Source organism: Suricata suricatta, chromosome 14 (assembly GCF_006229205.1).
Source record: "Suricata suricatta isolate VVHF042 chromosome 14, meerkat_22Aug2017_6uvM2_HiC, whole genome shotgun sequence".
NCBI lineage: Eukaryota > Metazoa > Chordata > Mammalia > Carnivora > Herpestidae > Suricata > Suricata suricatta.
Genome location: NC_043713.1, coordinates 55857408 through 55884648, shown reverse-complemented (window position 1 = coordinate 55884648; position 27241 = coordinate 55857408). Strand labels below are relative to the sequence as shown.

Below are 27241 nucleotides of genomic sequence, written 5' to 3'. Positions count from 1 at the left end.
AAATGATGTTGTCAAGGAAACTTTTTAAGCCGAGCACAAAGCTGCACATAATATATATTTTAATACAACTAATTGCCATGCAGTATTCCTTATACAATATTTCCCAACTACCAAAAAACTATCCCCATAGACGGACTCTGTGGAATTAGGTTGGGACTGCCAGAGTGTGGCAGTTTCTGCTGACCCTTATTCCTAATTCAAGAGAAGAGAATGATTCCAAATGCTACACAACATCAAGTCTCATACATTGTCCATGGGGGGACAGCCCTCTGAATAAAGGATAATTCTATTTGATCTGAGAAGCCCAGACCAAATTTCTGCAACCACTGAAAGCGTGTGTTAAGGAAATGCACTGACTGGCCAGGAATTACATTTTATGATAAGTTCTATTTTTTTTAAGGAAAAAGTCTCTTATCACAGTGATGACAGGATACAAGCAAAGGGGCTGGGAAGGGGGAGGTTAGGGTGTAGGAAAGGAAGAACAGGATGCCAGTATTTTCTGGGAGGGATGGATAAATCTTCTGGACAATAACTAGAATAAATTTATTGTGCCAGTTTTTCTCCATGGTCAATGTGTCGTTAGGCCATGTCTAGACACGTTCAAAGAATGGTACCTCCCTACTGAGAACCCAAAGGTGATAAACTAGCATTAATATGAGCCTGTGCAGAACATAATTAATTAGGAATGGAAGTGGGTTACTACTCAAGAACAAAGAGAAATGCATTTTAATATCAGTAATGCACAGGAAAAGCCCATTAATAATTTGGAGGCCACTAGTAATTCGAAAAATGCATTCATGATGCTTAGCATGCAAAATGTCCTAAATAACTTCTAAAACAGCAGTATAACCATGGGTCACTGTTTCTAATACTAATATATTAATTTAAGGCCTTCTGACCTACTTTTCACTTACTTAAATTATCTTTGGCCAAGAATAGCATGATGCCATGGTTTTTAAAGATCTCTGTAAAAAGTCCCTAAATCAAATTTCTCTTCTAGTCTCTGTTCCCCAAAAGCTGAAAGACACTTTGTTTTTACAAAATGGAAAAAGGTAACATTTTTTGAGTCTCATGTACCAGAATATTTCCCATTGAATAGTCACAAGTGTTCTGTGAGGTAGGGATTCTTTTCCATTTTGCAGATGGAGGATCTCGTGGGTGCCTGCCTAGTAAGTGTCAAAACCAGAGTGTGAACAGTTCCAAAGTCCAGGCACAGCCTCCCACCTGCATCTGCTTCTCCCGTGCTCTCCTACCGGAAGTGCCTCCCTGCCTCACTGGTGAAACGTTAGCTTCTTTCAAAGCCCTTCTCAAATACTATTCCTTCAATGGAACTTCTACGAGTTCTCTTATCTTGTTAGACACTTTCAATATCACACATCCTCCATACTGTATATTACAGGTATGGGGGTGACACTCCTCACTGGGATTATCCGGATGACGTTCACTGTTGACTCAATCACTTGTATGTGCAATAAACAGCACTTGGTATTAATACCTCACACACGGTAGACACTCAGTACCATAACTGAATTGAATTCACATTATATAAAATTAATGATAAAATTGGTATTATTTGGAATTAATAAAATTTATATTATTTAAAATTAACGAATGGATTAATATTATTCAAATTGAGTTTGTATGATTCAATCAAGTTGAATTTATAGTCTTTAACATTGTTTTAAATTTTGCGGGGCACCTGGGTGGCTCAGTCAGTTAAGTGTCCAACTCTTGGTTTCAGCTCAGGTCATGATCATACGGTTTGTGAGTTCAAGCCCCATGTCAAGCTCTGCATGATAGCATGGATTCTGCTTGGGATTCTCTCTCCCTTTCTGTCTGCCCCTCCCCTATTCTCTCTCTCTCTCTCAAAATAAATAAACTTAAAAAAATAAATAATAAAATTATTTACTTGCTATTTCAACTTCTGTAGAATTCTCTTTTCCCAACCTCACCTCTGACACAAATGAACAAACTTTTGCTACACAAAAATATAACAATTATTTTAGATTTACCTACATTAGTGGTTCCCAATATAAACAATCATTAAGAATTTGAGATTTGACTAAACTAATACGACTACATTGAAAGCCAGAAAGCTCTTTGTGTGTCAAGAAATAATATAAGCAAATGAAATATTCTTTTTCTTTGAATCCAATACAACACATCCATTATAATACACTCGTCATCAAATGGAAACTTTTTGAACTGTTTTTCCCTTGTAAAATAATTCTAAGCACATTACCCCAGCTACCTAGACATCAAATGACACCATCTACAAAGCATTCGAAAAAGGAAGAAAAATAATGGCAGCGGTAACTCTGCTGTTCACTGGTGTATTTGTAGAGCAGATTTTAGCTACTTTACAGGAATTCAAAGGTAGCTCATCAGAAAGTCTATGCTTTGCAGTCTTTAATCACACACACACACACACACACATGTGCACACATATGCGTACACCCATGCACACGCATGCGCGCACGCTCACACACATACAAACTACCCTGCATTGCTGGCTCCTTGGGGAGCTGTTAGATCCACTTCCTGTCAACCTTCCTGAGCCGTCAGTGGTTCTCCTTGTTCAAGGGGTCTGCCAGTCACACAGCCTCTGCCTGTCTATAGAAACTGCTCTCTTCAGATTATTAGCAAGCCCCTCAGAGGCCCAACAGCCTTCTTTCCTTCCTCTTCCTGACTCGTCTCCCACACGAAAATGCTTTCAGCCACAATGATTTTTTTCCAAAACTTCCCCAAAAATACTTTCAAAAGTGTACTTTCAAAACCGTTTTTCTTCAGCTTTTTCCTTTGTCCATTCTTCTTTGTACTCTTACCCTAAATGTTGACTTGCCTCAGATTTAGAACTCTGCTCACTGCCCTTTCCAGAGTGTGTACTCCCTGGTAGTTGTCCTCTGCCCCCACAGAGTACGTGAGGCTCTCAGAAACAAGGAACATGTGACCAGATCACTGAGCCACACTCCTGTTGACTGCAAAGGAAGTTCTCCATTACTGGGAGCCTTGGAGCCCCTGCAGTTTAATTGTGTGGCCCCCAACAAAGGCAGACGGGCCCTCCAGAGTCAAAGCTGACATCAGGCCACAGCCCAGACAGAGGGCATCCACACCAAGGAAAACAACAACAGCCATGTACTCTCCATTGGTCAGCTGAGTGCTAGAGCCATATTGATTGACAAGGTCACATCGACATGAAAGCACCTCGGTGCTCAGAGGCTGATAAACACTGTAGGGAACTATTGTCCTAGGAACAGCATTTTGTTTGTTTGTTTTTTGTTTGTTTTTATTAATCAGAATCTTCAGTTGGTGACGGAAAACCTGGTCACAGGAGAAATGGGGGCAATTAAGAATGATAGCTAACTTCAGATTTTATGAGATGGACCCAGTATGCAGAAACTCTGCCATATTCCCCTAAGGCTAAAGAAGAGACAGCCATATTCCTCTAAGGCTAAAGAAGAGTTTTCTAACACTGAGACTGATGGAACTTGGTATGCGCTGGCTAGTGAGGGAGTCCTATATAGACACAGAGTTTGCAGTTGGCTGGGTAGAGAAGCAGGTAGACTGGGCAACCCATTTGCAAGTGGCATCTTATAGATCGTTGCCAGCTTCTCAATGGTTCCTTCAAGCCTTTGTAACCTCTTCCCCCACTGCCTTAGGAGCGCTTCACCTATAGCAATGGGGACCTTGCTTTCTTTGTCCTTGGATATTCTGAGTATGGGGGCAGCATCTTCTGCGTCCTTGGTGGACACAACTCTTGCATCGATAGATAAAAGATAAAAAGGCTTATGGTTTGAGTCCTATTTAGAATGAATATACTTGAATCTGGGTTAGAATTTCAGGCTTCTTTGTTTGGAAGATGGCTCTTGGGCTGGAAGTTCTTTTGTCCTGTTTTGGTTTTGGCCTCTCTCTTCTCCCTATTTGATCTGCTCCTCTCACTGATCTGCTCAGTCAGCTGAATGTCCCTTTTTAAATCCCGGACACCTACATGCCCCACCAGTGCAGGACAAACTCTGTTTCCTTTCCTGTTGGAATGACTTTCCAAAGAATAATTCAGAACTTCAATGGCTCCTTTGAGAAAATCTCCCAAGATGGCTCTCACATACATTGAGCACTCCTACTTCCATATTCCTGTGATTGTTACAGATTATCTTGCACACTCAGATAGCATGTCTCACTAATTTTGCCCTCTCCTATACATCTCATGGTCTCCTACTCTGCTCGCCTCTTGCTGCAGGTCACTGTAGTAAGTTGGGTCCCTAAGACAAGGTTTTGGAGTGTGTCACCATCTTTCACAATAACTTGGTTAAAGGGATCATGCACCTGAGCTGCTATTCTGCAGAATCACCCCCAACCCCCTCAATTAAGCCTAGGATCAGTTCCAGACCTGTCTTGAAGGGTTGTGAAGTATTTTGAGTATCATCCCTCATATATTCTTGCATAGGTACGCTACTAAAAATTAAAAGTTGAAAAAGTCCATAGCAAAATCTCCATGTGTTACTCATGTATGTCTTAGACCTTGGATTCTTACCCTGCACTCTACCTATGACTCCTTTTCCTCTCTCTTTTTCCTTACTCCCCATTCCCCAACGCCCTCCAAATTTCTCAAAATCCCTCTTGCTTTTCTTTTGCACTACAAGTGAGTTCTCTTAAATTTCTCAACCAGAAGGGCCAATCAAGGGGTATGGAACTGAGAGAGCCCAGCACTTACTTCTCCTGTAGATGTAGAAATGCAAGGAAGTTTCTCTTTCATATAGTAACATTCTCCCCCAAATCTGTATGGCCTCCAAAAACAACAAACTAACCTGGACCAACTCCATTTACATACTCTATCTCCTAATATGGCTAATATAGTTTTTAAATGTCCAAAATATCGGCGATCGATTTAATCCTTTCTTCCTATGATTTGTGATTTAAATAGCTTATTTTTCATTTTTAGGAAATATTTTAAATAATAAATATTAAAAATAGAGAAGTATTTAGTTTCTTAATCATATATAAATTTATGTCTAAGAAGCAACTTTTGAAATATGCCTGCATTTCTGCACACTGTTGTTGTTGCTTTGTTTTGTTTTGTTTTAATGGAATGTGTCCTGTAACCTGATGAGGTGATACATAGCATGTTGACCTAAAGCCTGGGCAACCTGAAGAAGGCTGGAAACTGACCTTTGCAGTGATTTATTACACTAGGGGAGAAGAGAGATTAAAAGCCAAATCATGAGAACAGTTGAAAATGGGGTAAGAGCAGAGAGGGGGTGAAATGAAAGTAAAAAAAAAAAAATTCAATTGGAACCAAAAAGGAAGCTTCTAGCAGCTGATAGAACCCTGGGGGGTATATTATGAGTGGCTATGTTATTCATGGGTTGCTCTGAGGTCTCTGGTGGGACTTCTGGCCTTCCACTGTACTATCAGAACAACCCTTTCCCATGAAAAAACCTGAACACTGTCAAATATTGTCTATTGGTATCTCTCCCTTTTTGAAGTAATGACACACTTAAAATTGTTAACAAAATGTCATCAGCATTTTCACTTGTTAAATATTCATCTAAAACTATTTGAAATTCTGCCTGATATACATCAATGGTTCTCAACTGGGGCAATGTCACCCCCCACCCCCACTAACCAGGGAGCATCTGATAATGTCTGGAGACATTCTGGTTGTCACAACAGAAATGGAGAAGGTAGGGGTACTACTGGTGACTAGTGAAAGAGGCCATGTACAAGAGCCTCCACAAAAAAGAATTAGCTGGTCCAAAATGTTAATATGGTCAAGGTTGAGAAGTCCTGATATACATGGTCCAGACAGACAAAGTTTATTGGCTCATCCTCTACTCTTGAGCATTTCGGTTTCTTATACATCATGCCAAGATAAAAGTTTTCATAATTAAATCATCATATAGACTTTCTGTTTCTCCCTTAGGATAAATTTTTAGGAACTGAATTTAATAAGACAAAAGAAATGCATTTTAAAAAGGCTTTTGACACAAATTGCCAAACCACTTTCCGTAAGGAATATAACAATTTGCATCTCTACCAGCAGGGTATCCAAAAGTGCTCTTTTCACCGCCCCCTCAAAAATACTAAGTGTTAGTTTCTGTGATCTGTCTTGAGACAATTATGAAATATATATACTCTGCTCTGTAAGTTAACTTCATAATAATACTGTGAATATCAGAATTGTCACTAGTTCTGTCATTGTTCTGTTCATCCATTGAAAATCCATACTTGGAACACTACTTTCCTAAGGTCCCTGTTTCCAAAAGTGGCTAATTGAACCAAAAAGAAAGACACAGAAAAACTCATTTATCAATACAATCTGCTAATACTTACTGCCTCCACTGGGTTGTTTGTTAGGATGTGACTTACATTTTTAATTTGGGGGCCAAAGATATGATCACATCTGTCTTTCTTTGTCCCCGTTCTTAAAGATTTATTGGACAGAATGAAAGTTATCACTTTTCCTTTAGAATTGTTTTTATCTTTAATACAGCTTTCTGAAAGACTGCCAGGGCATATTACTCACCCACTGAGGTTAAAAGTCCAGGAAATTTATACCTCTGTTCAAACTGTATTTTGGGAGGGCCCTTCTCTGGAATGGGTTGACTGTCTTTGGTTTGGGAAAAGGTATTGCTTGGTTGAGAAAAAGACTGCCAGAAAAAACAATCTGGCTAAGTTAATAAAAGCCACAACTCAAATGGAAACCAGATGAACACATGAAAACCCACTAAGCATAAACACATTTATAAGCAACTTATCCTTTTTAGATGAAACATAATTAATTGACCTAAATAGAAGACAGTAACTCATCCAACAGGGTGAATAAGACAAAGGGGCTGTGGAATTCTATTTTCCAGATCAGTTCTTCCAAGAACATGAAAGTCAGAATTTCTATTAATGGTGTTTGTAAGTTTCTTCAATAAATGTTAAAGGCCTATACAATATTTCCAAAGTTTTAACATGCCTGGATTCTCCCTCTCCGGTGATATGAATTCTAGAACTGTTTTCGATTTGGAAGGCTGACACTTTTTAAGAGTTGGATTTCTGCCATGTGTGTTCAAGCATTCAAGCATCAATATTTTAGCCCCTTATTACCTCTGAACAGAAGCAAGAGTTCCTCAACCCAAGCCTTATGGATGTGTGTGTGTATTTGTTTTTTGTTTTTAATTTGTAAAACAGGGATTTTATTTTTAAAAAGTATCTATTACATAGGATCGGGGAAAAGATTAAACAAGATGATGCAAGGAAGGTACACTGTGTGCTTGGTACCCTCAAAAGTGCTCATTATTGTGTAAAATAACTGATCTATCAGTGGAAACTATAAAAGATCCCCCCCCACACACACACACACAAACTTTACAGCCAAAAAAGTTTTGATCCCATGCTGAGCTGTTTGCTCTGAACCCTGCCAAACTACCTTAATTGCAACACCAGGTATAGGACCGTTAGAGTAGAAAATTTCAATCTATCCCATATTCAAAAAGAAAAATTCTCTCTTCTCTCCAAATTTATAGACCCATTTATCTCCTGAATACCCTTTCAAAATGCTATGCCAGCTTTCTTCTAAAATCTGCAGGAGTTCTAAAAACTAAATATCTTCCATAAATATCAAACAGGGTTTTATTACAACTCTCCTACTTTCTCATTTCTGCCATAGTCTGTTGCTTCTTATTAAGAAACAGTTTTTAAAAGAATAGACATTTTCATATATTAACTAATCCCAAATCAGCCTTTGATCCCAAAGCCAGAAATTATTGACCAAGATGCAAATCTTTTTGGAGATGTTTCATATTATTGATCCTTCAAAGTCTGCACCAAAATGCTAACAACAAAATCAAAGAACGGTAATTTGCGAGATCAAAGTGCAAACTGAAGTGGGGCAAAAGAGGACTGGGTCCTAACTCTTTTTTATTTTCATTTGCATTTTGACGTAATGACATAGGCTGAAATGAACTGGAGACATTCCCAAACTGCCAGACCAAGTAGTTAGCTCTTCTCTCTGTAGAGCTGTCATCAAGCAAGGAAGCCACTGTTAACTTCTGCCTAAAGAACAGACGGGTGCTGCCCACACTGAAAAACATGCATTCTGCAAACATTTTTCTTCTTTTAATTTTAAGATGGACACTGATCAATTGCAAGAAATCAATCATTTTAGCATTTAATCTGCAGCTAACATATTCTAGTGGGCCCATCAGGATGTAGTACCTAAAAATAATAACAACTAACTTTCACTGGGCTCTTAGAATGTGCCAAGCACAGTCCGAAGTTCTTTATATTCATTTTATGCAATATATGGCATGTGGGTCTTTGTTTTCAATATTTTTCATCATATTATTATATTTTTGAATTGGCAGAAAATAATGAAGAACGATTCTGTGTAATTTTTAGTTTTTAGAATTCAAGGCATCATATATGCAAATCACTTTGAATTTAATGTGTTGTATGATAACACACAAAAAAGACCATACACCATAACAAAGCAGGATTTATCCTAGGAATCCTAGGTTGGTCTACCATCCAAAAACCAATCAATATAAGGCACCCTACCAATCAAATAAAAGACAAAACCATGATAATCTGATGGATGATGGAGCTGACGAAATGGCACATTGATATTTTAATGTGAAAAAGTATATGAAAATGGCAGCAGTAAAAAGATCACTCTGATCTTACCAACCCCTTTGCCTCTGAGATAGATGATAAGATCCTCCTGTGATAGGTACCCTCCCTATACCAGAGGATAGGAGCTTCCTTATAAAGTAGACTCTACCATACATTAGAAATAGGACATTGAAATTATACAATTAGAGAGGAAAAGAAAAGAGTGAAGAAAGCCTACAAAGATTATAAGGCACACTGAAAAGAAACAATATTCATAACATGGAAATTTCAGAAGGGAAAGAGACAAAAAGTGTATTTAAAGCAGTAATGGCTGTAAACTTCCCAAACCTGGGATAAGAAATGAACATCCAGATCCATGAGTCCAAGAAATACCAGGTAGGGTGAACTCAAATAGGGCTATCCCAAGACACATTAAAACTTACTATAAAAATTCAAAAACAATTTAAAAAATTAAGAACAGCAAGAGAAGAAGTGAGAAGATACATACAAGGAAACCCCCATAAGACTAGTGGAGGATTTCTCAACATGAACTTTTGAGGTCAAAAGAGCATGGGTGACATACTCAAACATTGAAAGAAAAGAACTGCCAATCAAGAATTCTACACTTGGTGAAGATGTCTTTCAGAAATGAAGGAGGGATAAAGATTTTCCTGAACAACAGTACAAAGCTGAGAGAGTTTAATATCACCAGAACTGCTTACAAGTAATGCTAAATGGACCACATCAAACTTAAAAACTTTTGTACAGCAAAAGAAACCATCAACAGAACTAAAACTTAACCTACTAAATGTAGGAAGATACTTGAAAATGTTATATCCTATAAGGGGTTGGATTCAAAATATATAAGGAACCCATGCAAAGCAATATATTACAAAAAAAACCCTAATAATCTTATTTAAAAGTAGGCAGAGAACCTGAATAGACATTTTCCATAGAAGATATACACATGAAAAGATGTTCAACATAACTGGTCACCAGGGAAACACAAATCAAAACCATAGTGAGATACTATCTCACATCAGTCAGAATGGCTAGTATCAATAAGAAAGAACAAGGGTTGGCAAGGATGTGGAGGAAAGGAAATCCCTGTGCACTACTGTTGGGAATGTTAATTGGTCGAACCATTATGGGAAGCAGTATGGAGTTTCCTCAAAAATTAAAAAAAAAAGAAATACTATAAAGTCCAGTAATATCACTGTTGGGTATTGACCTAAAGAAAAAACATAAATCTGAAAAGATATAGGCACCCTTATGTTTACTGTTCTATTACTTACAAGAGCCAAGATATGGAAGCAAAAGAAGTGTCTATTGGTAGATGAAAGGATAAAGAAAATGTTCTATTCCATAATGGAATATTATTCAACCATTTAAAAAAAACAAAAAAATTGCTGTGACAACATGCATTGATACATAACGAATCATGTTCAGTGAAATAATCTGACCAAAAGAAAAAGACAAATTCCATATGATTTCACATATATGTGGAATAAAAAAAAAACCCAAACAGATAAATAAGCAAAATAGAAAGAGACTCATAAATATGGAAAACAAACTCATGGTTGCTAAAGAGGAGTGGGGGGATGGGTGAAATATGTCATGAGATACAAACTCCCAGTTATAAAATAAAATCATAGGAATGAAAAAAATAAAGACATAAGAATAAAAAGTACAGCATATAGAATATCATCAATAATATTTTTAAATAATTTTGTAAGGCTATAGATGGTAACTATGCTTTATTGTGAGCACTACATAATGTACAGAATTATCAAATGACTATGTTGTACACCTGAAACTAACACAACATTGTATGTCAACTATAATTAAAAAAGAAAAAGAAATGTCAAAAGATGTTCTTTGAATGGAGGTAAAAAAACACTAATTAACATCATAAAAACATAAAAAGTTAGAGTAAATGTCACTGATAATGGTAAATTTATAGTCATAGTTTTTGCAATATAGTAATAGTAGTATACAATTCATTTGCAACTCTAAAAGTTATTAAAAAATGAACATAGTAAAATACCTATATATAGAATGGTCTGTTATTAATTACATTATATAAAAATATATAAATTGTAACAATAACCTAAAATGTGAGGTGAAGAAGAAGTAAAAGTGTAAAGTTTCTAAATTCCATTAAAGTTAAGTTTTTATCAGTTAAAATAGAGTGCTATAAATTTAAGATATTTTATGTAAGCCTCAGAGAAATTATATAGAAAAAATTTTAGTAGTTTAATGAAACAAGATAAAGAAATCAAAGTATATTGAAACCAAAAACATCAAAACACACAAAAAGACACCAGAATCAGAAACAAAGAACAATGGTTCTACAACCAGAAAGAAATTAACAAAAAGGAAATAGTGAGTCCTTTCCTATACATAGTTGTTTTAAATGTAAATGGATTAAAAGACATAGAATGTGTGAATGGATTTTAAAAAATACAAGATCCAACAATGTGCTGCTTATAAGAGATGCACTTTAGCCCTAAAGACACCTATAGGCTGAGCGTGAGGGAATGGAAAAAGACATTTCCAGGAAATGGCAACCACACACACACGCACACAAACACACACACACAATGGCAGAGGTGGCTATCCTTAGACAAAATAAACTTTAAACTAAAAATGGTAAAAAGAGACAAAGAAAGTCATTATGTAGTGACAAAGGAGTCTAATAAATCAAGAGAGACAATTTACATACATAGTGGTGAAGCACCCAACAGTGGACTTGAACAACACTACAGACCAAATGGACCTAACAAACATATTAAAAACTCTAGACAACAACAGAAGAATGCACATTCTTCCCAAGCACACAGAATATCTTCTGGGAAAGACCATATTATTAGGCCACAAAACAAGTCTTAGCAAATTTAAGAAGACTGAAATGGTGTCAAGAATCTTTCTAACCACAATAGCATGAAATTAAGAAATGAATAACAAGAGGAAAACTGGAAAATACATATACGCGTGGAAAATAAACTACTCTCTCCTGAACAACAAATGGACCAAAGAAGACATTAAAGAAGAAAAAAAAAGGTTTCTTTAGACAAAAATGGAAACAGAAAATACCAGAACTTGTAGGATGTGGCAAAAAGTCATTCTAAGAGGAAAGTTCAGAGCAATAAATACCTACATTAAGAAGCAAAGAAGATCCTACATATACAACCTAACTTTACATCTTAAAGAACCAGAAAAAGAACAAACTGAGCCCAAAGTTAGCAGAAGAAAGGAAATAATAAAGATTAAAATAGAAATAAATAAAACAAAGATCAGAAAACTCTAGCTAAACTAAGAGCAGTTTCTTTCAAAAGATAAAATTGACAAACTCTTAGGTAGACTAACCAAAGGGGGTAAAAATTAGGAGGACCCAACTCAACAAATTCTAAATGAAAGAGGAGACTTTACAACTGACACCACAGAAATTCAAAGGCTCTTAGGAGGCTACTAAGAACAACTATATGTCAACAAAGTAAACAACTTTTAAGAAACTGAAAAATTCTTAGAAACAGCTTATCAAGACAATGTCAGGAAGAAATAGAAAATCTGAATAGACCAGTTAGGAGTAAGGAGATGAATCAGTAACCAAAAAATCTTCAACAAAGTAAAAGGACTAGATCACTTCACCAGTGAATTTTGCCAAAGATTTAAAGAAGAATTACTATCAATCTTTCTCAAACTCATCCACAAAATTGAAGAGGAAGAAATACTCCCAAACTCATTTTATGAGTCCAGCATTATTCTGATACAAAAGGTAGAAAATAATACTACTAACAACCAAACAAAAACCAAACTAAGTCAATATTCCTGATGAATATAGATGCAAAAATTCTCAATAAAATACTAGCAATTCAGCAGCACATTAAAAGGATCACACATCATAATAAAGTAGAATTTATTCCTGGGACGCAAGGATGGTTCAACATATGTGTATCAATCAATATGATTGTATCACATTAATAGAATGAAGAGAAAGAATGATATAATCATCTCAAGAAATGCAAATAAAGCACTGGACAAAATTCAGTATCTATTCATGACAAAAACTACAAACAAATTATACATAGAAGGAACATAGTATAGTAAAAGTCACAAATGACAAACCCACAGATAATACCACACTGAATGGTAAAATATTGAAAGCTTTTCCTCTAGGATCAGAACAAGACAAGGTTGCCACTTTTACCACTCCTACTAAACACAGAAGTCCTAGCAATGGCAGCCAGACAAGAAAAAGAAACAGAAGTTATTAGAATTGGAAAGAAAGAAATAAAATTATCCCTATTTGCAAATAACATAATTTTATATAGAAAAAAACTAAAGTCTCAACCAGAAAACTGTTGTATCTAATATATGAATTCAGTAATGTCCCAGATTACAAAATTAACATATAAAAATGAGTAGCATTTCTATATACTGATAATGAACTTTCTGAAAAGGACAGAAATCAATCTCATAGAAAGCAATCAATCTTATTTACAATAGCATCAATACTTGGAAATAAATTTAGCTAAGGAGGTGAAAGATCTCTATGCTAAAAACTACAAAACACTGATAAATTTTTTTAAAGACATAAATAAATGGAAAGGTAGTTCATGTACATGGATTGAAAGAATACTTCTAAAATGCCAATACTACCAACAGCCATCTATAGTTTCAGTGCAATCCCTATTGAAATTCCAATGGCATCTTTTACAGAAGTAGAAAAAAACACTCCTAAAACTTTTATGAAATCACAAAAGACCTTGAATATCCAAAGAAATCCTGAAAAAGAAGAACAAAGCAAGAGGCACCACTTTCCTGATTTCAAGCTAAACTATAAACTACAGTCATCAAAACAGCAGGATACTGGCACAGAAATGGGACAAATAGACCAACGGCACAGAATCAAGAGCCCAGAAAAATACCCCAGCATACACAGCCAACTTATTTTTAAAAAGGAAGTCAAGCATACCCAATGGAAAAAAGACAGCCTTTTCAACATATGGAGCTGGGATAAGTGGACATTTACATATAAAAGAATGGAATGGACCCATATCTTACACTACTCACAAATATTAACTTGAAATGGATTAAAGACTTAAGTGTGAGATGAAACCATGAAACTCCTGGAAGGAAACAAAGAATATAACTTCTCTACATGAGTCTTTGTAATGATTTTTCATAGATGACTCCCAAAGCATAAGTAAAAGAATAAAAAATAGACAAGTGGGGCTACATCAAACTGAAAACTTTGGCACAGCAAAGTAAAGTATCCAAAAGACAAACTGATGGGATGGGAAATATTTGTGTAAACCGTCAATCTGATCAGGGTTCAATATCCAAAATATATTTTTAAAAACCTCATATAATGTAAGAGCCGGAAAAAAAAAACTAATTAAAAAATGGACAAAGGATGTGAATAGACATTTCTCCAAAAAAGACAATATGTAACAGGTATATGAAACATGAAACAGGTATAATCAACAGGTACATGAAAAGATGCTTAACATCACAAGCCATTAGGGAAATGCAAATTAAAACCGCAATGAGGTATCATTTGACGCCTGTTAGAATGACCATCATCAAAAAGGAGATAATAAATACTGGCGAGGATACAGAGAAAAGGAAACCGTTGTGAATTGGAGTCACTATTGTGGAAAACAGTATGGAGGATCCTCAAAAAATTACAAATAGAACTATCACATGATCCAGCAATCTTGGGTCTATCAATTTATCCAAAGGTACTGAAAACACTACTGGAAAACGTATCTGTACCCCATTGTCACAGCAGCTTTATTTACAACAGCCAAGACATGGAAACAATTTAAGTACCTAGCAACTGAAGGTGTAGGATATATGTACAATAGAATGCTATTCACCCATTAAAAACAAAAACAAAAACAAAAACAAAAAAACCCAATGAAATTCTATCATTTGCAACAACAAGGCTGGACCCCAAGGGCATTATGCTAAGTGAAATAGGTCAGAAAGAGAAAGTCAAAGACCATATGATTTCACTTACATATGGAATCTAAAACAAAACAAATAAACAAGAGAAGCAAAACAAGAAAACAAACTCATAGAAAAAGAGATCAGAGCTAAAGGCACCAGGGGTGGAGGCTGTTGGGAGGGGAAATGGAACAGCATGGTCAAAAGGCACAGATTTCCTGTTACAGTAAGTACTTGGGATGTAATGGATAGCACGATGGCACGCTGTGTGAGCCAGCAAAGTTGTTACAGGAGTAGATTCTGAAAGTTCTCACCACAAGGAAGAAATATTGTTTTTTTCTTTCCTCTTTTTGTATTTATATGAAATGATGGATGTTAACTAAACTTATTATGGTAATCATTTGATGATATATGTAAACCAAACCCCCATGCCTTAAACTTTTACAGTAATGTATATCTGTTATTTATCAATAAAACAGAAAAAAAGAAAAATAAGTCAATTAGAAATGGCAAAGAATCTAGTCATCTCTTTAAAAAGGTATGTACCTGGCCAATAAACATACAAAAAGATGCTTAACAAAATTAGCCATGAAAGAATCCAAACTACAAAGAAATATCACCCCCAAAGAATCTAGGGGGGAAAAAGACAATAACAAATATTGGCAAGAATTTACTGCTCCTCAGAATGTAAAATGGTGTAGCTAATTTGATAAACAATTTCACTGTTATCCAAAATGCTAACCATAGAGTTATTATATGACCCAGCAATCCTACTCTTAAATATATACCCAAAAGAAATGAAAACACAAAAGCCTGTAACAGAAATAGCTCAAAATTAGAAACTCGAACGTCCCTCAGTTGATGAACGGTAAAGAACTTGTGGTATGCCATACAATGGAAAGTTTCTCAGCTTTAAGAAAGGAAGTATTGAAACGCTCTATAACATGGATGAACCGTGAAATGTTGTGCTAAGTGAAAGAAGCCAGACAAAAAAGACCATGCGTTGTATGATTCCACTTAAATGAAAGCAAGCAAATCTATAGAGAGAGAAAGTAGATTAGTAATTGTCTAGGGTTGAGGGTGGAGGCCAATGGAAATGGAGACTGACTTATTAGTGGGAGCAGGGTTTCTTTCTGGGGTGATGGAAATATCCTAAAATCGATCGTAGTGTCAGTTACACAACCCTGTGGATTTACTAAAAACACTGAACATATACTTTAGGCAGGTGAATTGTAGGATAGGTGAATTATATCTCAATAAACCTGTTAAAATTCAGCATGGCTTGTAAAGGCATAAAAATATATACTGGCACTACAAGATAATAACAGAAATACCCAGACATGCATTGCTTATAACCTACGTTAAAAAAAAAAGCAGACAACATTATGAAGCCGAAAGGTGCTCCTACTAGGATTACTGCACCAAATTCAAAATATATTTTTAGTGTGCATACCAAATACAAAATTATCTGTGTTCATTAGAAATGGTCTTAAGCCTTCGAGCTGCTGATTCTGCACAGCCATATCCACATTTCATGCTGAGCCAGCATTTTATTGTCACTACATTAAAATCAATTTTATGAGCAACTGTATACTCTTAACAGAACAAGTACTTTTAAAAAATGTTGAAATGCCTACTCATAAACCTATATGAATCCAAACAGGAGCCTTCAGAGTAAAGTCAATAAATAAAGTTCAGCAGTTTTGCATCGCTTTGGAAAGCATAATTTTGGATATGAAATATTTATGCTCCTTTGTGATTTAAATCTAATGACCACTGTTATTTCCAAAAATTGATTATTATTTAGAAATCTTGATTGGAAAGCCCTTAAAATATTGGCTGCAAAGCTTTACATTTTAAGACCAAACTATTGCCTTCTTTAAAATCTTTATTTGCATGTTTTCCCCATAAACCTAGAGATTCAGGAAAAAATAACTACAGAAGGGCCATCATCAAAACCATTTAAAGCTTACAGTTTAAAATGCTGCGGTACCATACAGCACCTTGGTACAGAGCCTGTTTTGCAATTCTGTGTCTCTTAAGAGCAGTTTGCAAAGCCAATTAGGTATTAGGTGAGACCATAAACACCACTTCTATGACTATAGGCACCTGGGCTCAGAAGGAATGAACAAAACTGCAGGAAACACATTTTGGGAAGGTTCTGATAGATGGACAAGCATTGAGCCTTTCTATCTTACTGAAGACAATGGCTCAGTTCCTGCAGAATGGGAGGAGCCACACTTGAGGAGCTTTCTGTTGGCCTATAGCCAGATGTAGAACACACCCCAGATACAGAACAAGATGAACCCCTACAAACTTGGCATCATCCACTGCACCTGCAACAGGGCAGCAATAACATCTGCCTTGGGGTGAAGACTGCCCTGAGTGACAGGGAGCACTCAGCACATAGTAGGCGTGCAGCATTACTGTATCTATCTTCTTTAACCTCCTGGTAAGAGGTGAATCTGAGACGGCATCAGTTATGCACATTAGAAGATCCCATGGCATTTTTCCAAGCCCAAGGCTATTACTCCGTGGATCTGGGCATGTTCCAACTCAGGTGATTATACTCCACTTTCTAAATTTTCCCTGATGTTCCAATTAGGTACAGCATCATTCATTTTCCTTTTCAGAAAAAAAAGGGAGAAATTCTTCTTGAACTCATAGTCTTGTCGATGGAAGAAAGGCAGACGCAATGTGTCACAGAAGTAACATCTGCCTCAGTAAGGAACGGCGTGATTGCAGTATTTGAACTCTGGTGTTGTGGCATGCTCTGAGCACCAAGTAAAGATCTCAGAGAGAGCAAAATCCCTCTGGATGAAAGCAGATGATTGTGTTATGATACCCTCATCAGATAACAACCATGAAGGGCTCTCTGTAACTACTATAGGGAATAATCTCATGATCTCCTCAATCCAGGCAATAAAAGTAGAGACACTCCTGCAAGTATTTATATCCTTAGTATCACTGTTGATATAACCATCTTCTCATGAATTTGGGTAGGGACCATCGGCAGAAATCCAGGAATGTATGAACCAGCCATTCTCTCTTTACTGCTGGGGAGACCCTAAAAATAAAGCAGGCTGCCATCCTTTACCTAGCCAAAGATTTAAAGTCTGACAATATCGATTTTGGGCAAGGATAGAGGGAAAATAAAACTCCCATGCTTTGCTGGTGGAAACATAAACTGCTTCAGACACTTTTCATAGCAATTTGGCAGCATTGAGTAAAACTAAAAGTGTTTCTATTCTACACCCCAGCAAGTCTGCTTCTAGGAATGTACCCTACTGAGGTTCTTGTACATTGTACCCAGAGGCACACATGGCTCTTCATGGCAGCCTGTTTGTCGGAAAGAAAAATTGGGAGACAAAAGCTAAATGTTCATGAAAGAACAGAAAAATAGAGTGCGGTATGTTTATATGCAATATCATGGACTGACCTAAAGGACATAATGCTAAGTGGGGAAAAAATACAGAATAATTTATATGGTTGGATACTATTCATTAGAATTTACAAAAGAGGAAACATATGAACCACACAGTGATTACGGGAGGAGAAAAAAGCACACCCACACACATGCGTGCGCACACATGTCTGCAGCATTTTGGATGTCCAGCTCTGAAAGCACTATTCTGGGGGGCCCCATCGTAAGTTTCTTGATAAAAGTCTTGGCCTGACTTCCAGGATAGAAGGGGGAAAAGCCACAGTGTGCTTTCCTAGATGACCCCGATTGCCAGCAAGGGAATGAGCACACGATCTAAGTTGCCAACCTTGACAATCCCACTTGGGGTTTTGAGACTAAGGCTGAGGGAAAAGGGATAGAGACAGTGACGTATGTTGAGGCAGGTGGCAAGGGTCAGGTGGCCCGAGAGCAGGTTGCAGCCCCCTGACCCCCAGTGATGGCCCCTCGGACAAAGGTATCACCATGGTTCTGGCTGCAGAGCCTCTCTTTTAGTTCTTACCCATTACTGGAGCCGAGATCACTGACGTTTCCTGTGATTCTATTTGCCACCAATTCCCTTTCTATACAACGCTTTTCTCCTTAAGTCAGCTACAACTGTTTCTGCTGCCTGTGGAATATGAACCTTAGAGATGGAAGGGGCAGCAGCACGCTCGTCGCATGGCGGCCCCAGGAGAGACGGGAGAAACAGGACTGGCTATGTGCAATATTTTACTGATTTAAGGACAATAGTTCAGACAGCATGTTAATAGCTATTCATACTGAATGGTAAAAGGAAAAGTGTGTGTCTATCACCCATCGGACTTTTTTAAAGTATTAATTTTTAGGGGCACCTGGGTGGCTGAGTCGGTTAAGCATTGGACTGCAGCTCAGGTCATAATCTCATAGTTCATGTGTTCGAGCCTGCATCAGGCTCTGTGCTGACAGCTCAGAGCCTGGAGCCTGCTTTGGATTCTGTGTCTCCCTCTCTCTCTCTGCCACTCCCCCACTCACATAGTCTCTCTCTTGCTCGCTTGCTCGCTCTCAAAAAATGAATAAACATTAAAAATATTTAAAGTATTAATTTTTAAAAGATGAGGATCAGATCATTTCTGGGGTCCCCAAATGGTTTAGGTAAATTTCTTGCATTTGACAGGCCTCAGGCCTCTTTGGAGCCACGTTGTTTGAAAGTATACCAGTAATACCCTGGACTTAGAAACAAAATGCATAGATTTCTCAATGTTTAACCTGTGCTACTGTTTAAAAGGGAAATCCAAAAATCTTTGTAAGGGTATTTGAGTCTACCAAAGTGGCTCATTAGTCTCCATTCCTGATCTTCATTTTAGAGGTGCTTAGATACATATAATGAATGGCACACAAAATGGATGTTTTTGGACGTCTGGGCTGGCAAAGCGATGCCTAAATACTTGTCAGGGAACACATTTGGCAGACTTCTCTTCAGGTTTTAGTGTCTTCTCTTAAGCTGGAACATAAATATATGCCCAACATTGGACCCAAATGTGTACGAGTTGAGGCAACTTACTACATGGATGTCCTAACACCTTCACTTCATCAATAGCGAGGTAGCCTTGATGTCCAGAAGTTATCACTTCAAAAATCACCTGGAAAATTAAGAAAGATTTATATTATACATTTACAGAGTTTTACCAAATGTCCCTGATATAAGACCTTCCTTCCTTCCTTCCTTTCTTTTCCCTTTCTTTCCTTCTTTCTGTCTTTCTCTTCCTTCTGTCCATCCATCTGTCCATTCATCCATGGTTCCAACAAACATTAGTGGAGGGCCTAATATCTGCCAACCAACATTCCAGGTTCCAAGATGACAAAGAAAATAAGACCCAAACCCAGTTTTCAGGGAGGTTAATGGGAACAGGTGGAACAGACAGCATCCTACTTCAAGGATTCGCCTGGTAAGGGTGGTAATATCATGGTTAAGACCCGATGCTTGGAAGACAGAGGCTTAAAGTCATTTATGAGAGACAGTGTTAAGACTTAAATTGCTTTAAGATAATATATTTTCTGGTCAACTCCTTTTAGGGGATTCTATGACTATACCGAACCATCAGGGGCCCTCGGCTTTATATGTCTAAAATGAAAAAAAGTACCATTAAGTGCTGTGAAAAAAAAAAGTATAGGGTATTAGAGTAACATGTACCAAGAGAACCTCCCATATGGAGGTAGCATTTCAGTTAATAACTGAATATAAATGAGAAAAGAGAGTAAGGCCTCTTCAAGGCATGTACATAGGCCCTGAGCTGGACATGACCAGAGCCATGAAGAGGAACATTGAGACCTACAGCTATAAAGATCAGCTGTGACTGGGTTACAGAGGTTCTGTTCACAGAGACGAGACTCAAGTGAAACCACTGAACTAATAAAATATAGAAGCTTGGGGACTGAGTAGCTCAGTCAGTTAAGCATCCATTTCGGCTCAGGTCATGATCCCACAGCCCATGGGAATGAGCGCCACATCAGGCTCTGCACTGACAGAGCCTGGGATTCTCTCTCTCTGTCCTTCTTTCTCCTCACCCCTCAAAAATAAATAAATGAGCATTAAAAATAATCATATAAAGAGGCTATGCCCACTGAAATTCAGATGACAGAAGTATGAATTAAGAGGGGAATAATATAAAAATATAAAAATAATATAAAAATAAAAAAATAAAAAACTTTATAGTAGTAAAACCAAGAGGTCTTTAGCAATGGTTTGATTGTGGGAAAGATAAGGCAAGGAATGAAGGGCGACATGCTCTTAAGTTTGCAGAATGAATGACATTTTTGAGATGGTAGAACCATTTCAGAGAAATTGAGGCTAAAGGAGAAAAAATGAACTAGTCTATTAGAAGTTACCAATGTTCTTAATGTGATTGTCTAAAAGTGTCTGTTGGGAGAAACCTAATGGAGGACCAGGGGGAGGCGAAGAGGGAAAGAGAGTTGGGGAGAGAGAGGGACGCAAAACTTGAGAGACTATCGAATACTGCAAACAAACTGAGGGTTGAAGGGGAAGGGGGATGGGGGGAAAGAGGTAGAGGTGATGGAGGAGGGCACTTGTGGGGAAGAGCACTGGGTGTTGTATGGAAACCAATTTGACAATAAACTACTTACAAAAATTTTTTTTAAATTTCTGTTGCCAGGCTATTATTAAAAAGGTCCATGTGACACCACGTAAGCCTCCATTTACATATACCTGCATACCAAGGAGACCGTGGCTCATGCAATGTTCACAGCCCAGTAACTGCATTCTTGGAAAAATTAAAATTTTCATTCTTATAAAAACCTATATACAAATGAGAAGCTTTATTCATAGTAACCAAAAATTGGAAACAGCCCAGATGCATTCAAATGGTACACGATAAAACAGACAGTGGTACATCTATAGCATGGAATACTACTCAACAGTAACAAGGAAATAACTATTGATATACCCAGCAACTTGAATGAATCTAATAATGCTGAATGAAAACGCTAATCACGAAAATTATGTACGATATGAGTCCATTTATGTAACACTGTGTAAGGTCAAAATTTTTGAAGGGAGGGCAGATTAGTGGTTGCCAGGGCTTAGGGAGGGTGGAAGAAGGGAGGGGAAAGTGGTGATAAAAGGACAACGTCAGTGAGGAATCCTTGTATCTTTGAGGATTTCACTATGGTGGCAGATGCACAAACCTACTCAGGTAATAAAACTCTGTATAGTCCAGGGGCACCTGGGTGGTTCAGTCAGTTAAGCGTCCAACTTCAGCTCAGGTATGATCGCACAGTTCATGAGTTTGAGCCCCACATCGAGCTCTGTGCTGTCAGTGCAGAGCCTGCTTCAGATCCTCTGTCTCCCTGTCTCTCTGCCCCTGCCCCACTCACATGCATGCTCTTTCTTTCTAAAAAAGAAACAAACATAAAAAACTGTATAGCTCATAGCAGCTTTATCTGCAATAGGTAAAACATGGAAGCTACCAAGTGTCCATTGATGGATGAATGGATAAGCAAAATGGGGTAAATACATACAATGGAATATTATTCAGTCTCAAAAATGAAGGAAATATCAATATGTGCTATGATACGGAGAAACCTGGAGAACATTCTGTAAGGTGAAATAAGTCAGCCACGGAAGGGCAGATATTGTATGAACCCATGTATGAGTTACCTGGAGCACACAGGAAGTAGTTGTCAGGGGCTGGGGAGAGAGGGATAGGAAGTTACTGATTCGTGGATACACAAGAGCAAAAGAGTTCAGGAGATGAATGACAGTGTTGGTTGCACAACGTCAAGAGGGTATTTAATACCACTGCCCTATACTTAAATATGATTTAAATGGTAAATTTGTTATCCATATTTTACTACAGTCAAAAAGTGAAAAAAATACACACACGTGCATGTACAAGTCCATGTAAAACCAGAAATCTGGGAAAGCCCTGTAGATTTCAACCATGTCACTATCTTGGCTGTGATCTCATACTTTTGGTTTGCAAAATGCTACCATTGGAGGAACCTGGGTACTATGTATGCAGGAATCTGTATAATTTCTTATTACTTCTGAATCCACGATGATCTCTACCAAAATTTCAACTTAAAAAAGTAACAGTAAATTACACATGATATGTTACATACACTCAGTAGATACTGCTCCATTTGCTTATTTATTTGTTTGTGTGAAAATTCTTTAAGGAAGAACAAAGAGGTTCAGATACAAAATAATTGTTAAAAACTCAGTATTTCTGATTCTGGATATCATGTAGCATGTGGTTTTTACTACTACACATTGCCTGAACAAACACTTCAACCCTAGGACTGCATTATTTATGTGTGTGCAGTGGATGTGAAAATGGAGAAAGCAATCAACAGAGCCCAAAATGGAAAGGCTCAAGGGGCTCTCTAGATAAGAAGTCGTCCCAGAAACACCCGCTAGACGAGATGACACTGTGCTCCAATGCCAACACACCGAAATACAAAGCACACAGGGGAGAGGAGAAGCCCAAAGTAGAACAGAAATGAAATAAAACTTTGTCTTATTCATAAGGGTATCTTTTTTTCACTGATGGCCAGAGAAAGGAAGAGATGCGTGCATGTTATTACAATGGGGTCTTGCCCTTTCTCTCTGTACTGAAGTCTAGAGAACAGTTGAGGGAACAAAAAGCAGATGAACACTGAGAGCAAGTAGGGGAGAAAGCCCTCCAGACGCCCTCAAAGCTGGCCCCCTGGGACAGGGTCCTATCATGTCTTTCAGGAGGCAAAAACAGCAGGCAGTGCAGGCACTGGCCAGCCGCTCTGCTCAGAGTGGCCCCTACACAGACCAATGTCCCTGACCACAGCTGCCAAAGAACTCCATGGCTCTGGTCATGAAAAGGGTATTTTGAAAGTCCAAATAAGAAATGTTCATCCAGGGGCACCTGGGTAGCTCAGTTGGTTGAGCATCCGACTTCGGCTCAGATCATGATCTCATAGTTCATGAGTTCAAGCCACACATTGGGCTCAGTGCTGACAGCTCGGAGCCTGGAGCCTGCTTCCAGTTCTGTATCACCCTCCCTCTCTCTGCCCTTCCCCTGTTCACACTCTGTCTCTCTCTCTCAAAAATAAACATTTAAAAAAAATGTAAACGTTCATTCTTCCTTCCTTTCTCCCAGTTGATCTCTCTTCCTTCTTCCTCCCTCTCACTAACTCATTCATTCATTCACTCACTTATTCAAGTCTCCATCGAGTATCCTTTTTACTCCAGGCACTGGCATAAGTTCTGTGATAAGCATCATGAACATAACAAATGTGAAATTGTCCCTAGCAAAACCTGTGTTTTTACATTGTCAACTATAAGGGTTGAAGCTTCTTGTAAAAAAAAGGGAATAATCTTTATTTTTGAAGGGATATGCTAACTCTTAGAATAGACTGTACATATAAAACATGCTCATATGGATCTATTTTTGAACTTGACATGTCACAATTTAATGCACAGTACTTCATTTAAACCAATACAGTGCCATGGCCCTAAGAAAGAAAGGGGGAGGAGAAATGAAGAGAGCTAGGTAAGTCACCCTAAAACCTCTGAATCTGGTTTCTCATCCCTCACATCAATAGAATATATGACCCTCAAAGTTTTACACTCAATGATTCTGAGTCTTACTGTCCAAATATTAATAGGATATTTACTGTAAGGTCGGAGAGGGATCCAAAAAAAATGGACAATTTTATGAAATTGAAGCAGTAGTCCCACAAAAAATAAGGAACACAGACAAGAACAATAAGGAGCCAAAGAGCAGGTGGAAACAATAAGGAGCTCAGAGGACGGTGATCTGTCTCTACCCCAGGACCGGCAGCTCCTCATTATCAAACCAACCAGGACACGTCAGATCCAGCCAACACAGCCTTCCAACCAACTTCTCAGGCTGCTTGTTGACCTCACAGTGGCCCCAGGAAGGACTTACAAGTGTCCCCACTAGACCAGAGGCAGAGTGAGCACTCAGCAGCAAGCAGTGCACTCCGGATTCCCATCAAGATGGCTTGCCAGGGTAGGCCATGACAAAAGAATCTTCGGCTCATTTCTGAAACTTTATTTGCCCCCCCTCAGTCTTCTAGCTGGAGCTAGAAGCTTCTGAGTACAAATATACCAAGAGAACAATGGACTTCTCCTTTCAGTTAATTAGAAATTTTAGAAGGTAAACTTCTAAAACCTTGGCAGGTTCCTGCACAGACTTATTAGGGTCTCTAAGTGTAGAGGCAGAAAAGAGAAGATAAGCTTCACGGGATGCCTGGGTGGCTCAGTCGGTTGATCGTCCGAGTTTGGTTCACTGTTCTCGAGGTCAAGCCCTGACAGCTCAGAGCCTGGAGCCTGCTTCGGTCTGTGTCTCCCTCTCTCTCTCTGCCCCTCCCTGACACATGCTCCATTTCTCTCATAAGTAAACATTAAAAAAACATTTTAAAGAAAATAACCTTCACAGATACTTTATATGTGCATGTCATGCACACGCACATACTGCACACACATGTATATATTTATATATAATACACAAAAAATTTTTTATATGATACTTAGGTATTATACCTAAGAAGGTGGATTTATGTTGCATGTTTGGAAGCAATAACTTCAACGTTTCTTTCCAAAAACTGAACCAAGTTTTTCAAAAGACCATTTCCCACCTTTTGTTTAGTAATTTCAGTTAAAGGGCTTATGAGTACAAGTTTTATTAGCTGCTTCATGATGTTTATAATTTAGAAGATAAATATTTCCAAGCATACCTCAGTCATCAAGTAGATCTAATTTGTACTGAAAAGTTTGCTATTTTGAAATAAATATGATTAAATAAAGATCTCCAAATTCAGCTGCTACAGAACAATCTTTGACTGACTGCTAACTTGATTTCAATACCTGACTATTACGAAATTCACTCTGGAGGCACCTGGGGGCTCAGTCGGTTAAGTGTCCGACTTCGGCTCAGGCCATGATCTCACAGTTCACAAGTTTGAGCCCCAGGTCAGGCCCTGCGCTGACAGCTCAGAGCCTGGAGCCTGCTTTGGATTCTGTGTCTCCCTCTCTCTCTGCCCTCCCTGCTTGCACTCTGTCTGTCTGTCTGTCTCTCTCTCTCTCTCTCTCTCAAAAATAAATAAACATTAAAAAAAGAGAGAGAGATTCACTCTGTAGTCTCTGTTGTTTCTAACAAACAAAAGGGTTCAAACATGCAGTTAAAAACTTGAGGCCTACTTTAAATAGGTTTCTTTAAAACAGATTTTAGAATCCCATGAAAAGGTTTCCTTGTCTTGAACTCTTGCTAGCTGGCAAGGTTTCCATTTTGTACGTTTTTAGCCAGTGCCCTTACCAAGAAACCTTCAAAAGCAAAAATATTTTTGTCAGTTTTTGTCAAGTAAGGAAGTACGCTATTGAAAGTACAGGTACAGCTCTAGTGAAGTATAACAAGTGGATGCAGAGCCCAGCAGGAGTCCGTGGGAAGTCTGAAGATACCAGCACGTTGGGCCATAAAGACTGAGGTCAGAGGAAGGAAACATCAGGAGAACGCCAATGGCGCTGCTGGAAAAGGAAATGAGAGAGGTGGGTACAGGAGCTCCCGTGCTTACGTTTATCAAAGAGGACAGACAACATTGAAAATCTGTATTATAAGTGAGGTTTGGGTCTGTTTAAGAAACACACACAGTCTTTTCTTTTGAAAAAAATTTAAGAAAACATTTTTATATCGTACACACTAATGTCCCAGGTATCTTTTGTGCATATTATATAATTTTCCCCAGTCACCCATACAAGGTAAGTAAGTAGATTCCCTTTTAGGGATGGGGAGGCTGACTCAGAAAGTCATTAAGTAATTTTCTTGAGGTCACACAATTAGTACATTGCAGAGTCAGGGTGTAATTCTAGGTCTATTATACTGCACAGTCCGGACACTTCCTGTTACTGAATGCCCTTAACTAGCACGCATGAGAGACTACATATATGTAGAATATACACACATATACATATGCCTAACCTATATGTACATGCCCCTCTGTCTCTCTCTATGTGCACACGCACACACACACACACACACACACACACACACACTATATAATCATGCATTCACACACACATATATACATCTTCAATACATATATATATTCTAAAGATTTCACTTCCATATTTAAGTAGGAAATATAGTAGTCATCTATTTGACCTAGAAATGTAGATGCAAGGAGTGGTTATGCGACATAGCTTTAACAACATAAATTTTAAGACAAACGTCAGCAAACTATGGTCAACAGGCCAAATTGGACCCAACCTCTGTTTTTGTGTTACCCACAAAGTAAGTATGGTTGCTATAGTTTTCAACTTGTGGGTGAAACTCAAGAAAAGAATAATATTTAGCAATACATGAGAATTATATGAAATTGAAATTTCAATGTCCACAAATAAAGTTTTATTATAACACAGGCTCATTCAATCATGTATGGTCACGGGCAACTTCACACAAAAACAGCAGAGTTGAGTAGATGCCACAGAGACCATCTGGCGCAGAAAGCCTGAAATATTTATGACTACCCAGCTTCTGGACTTACGAGAAAACTGACCCACTCAGCTCCCCAACTACTCCCTGTACCCTGGATAACAAGAAAGGATGAATCAATGCATGCTTGTCCTGTACTGCAAGGGCTTGTCACCACCAAATACAACACACCATGAACTTTGTGTGGGAACCTGGCATTCTGGCCATGGCTTGACTTGCTTCAACTGTATTAAGTGGGTACTGATTTCAGTACCCACTCAAG

At 38.0% G+C, this 27241-nt stretch overlaps 1 protein-coding gene across 1 annotated transcript in view; it reads right to left on the bottom strand.

Moving 5' to 3' along the window:
* Window positions 1–27241, bottom strand: part of PTPRM (protein tyrosine phosphatase receptor type M) — a 755728-nt gene that overhangs the window by 420946 nt on the left and 307541 nt on the right. Inside the window, exon 4 of the mRNA XM_029921584.1 lies at window positions 19536–19614. Coding sequence (XP_029777444.1) covers window positions 19536–19614 — 79 coding nt within the window. The remainder of the gene's footprint in view (window positions 1–19535; window positions 19615–27241) is intronic.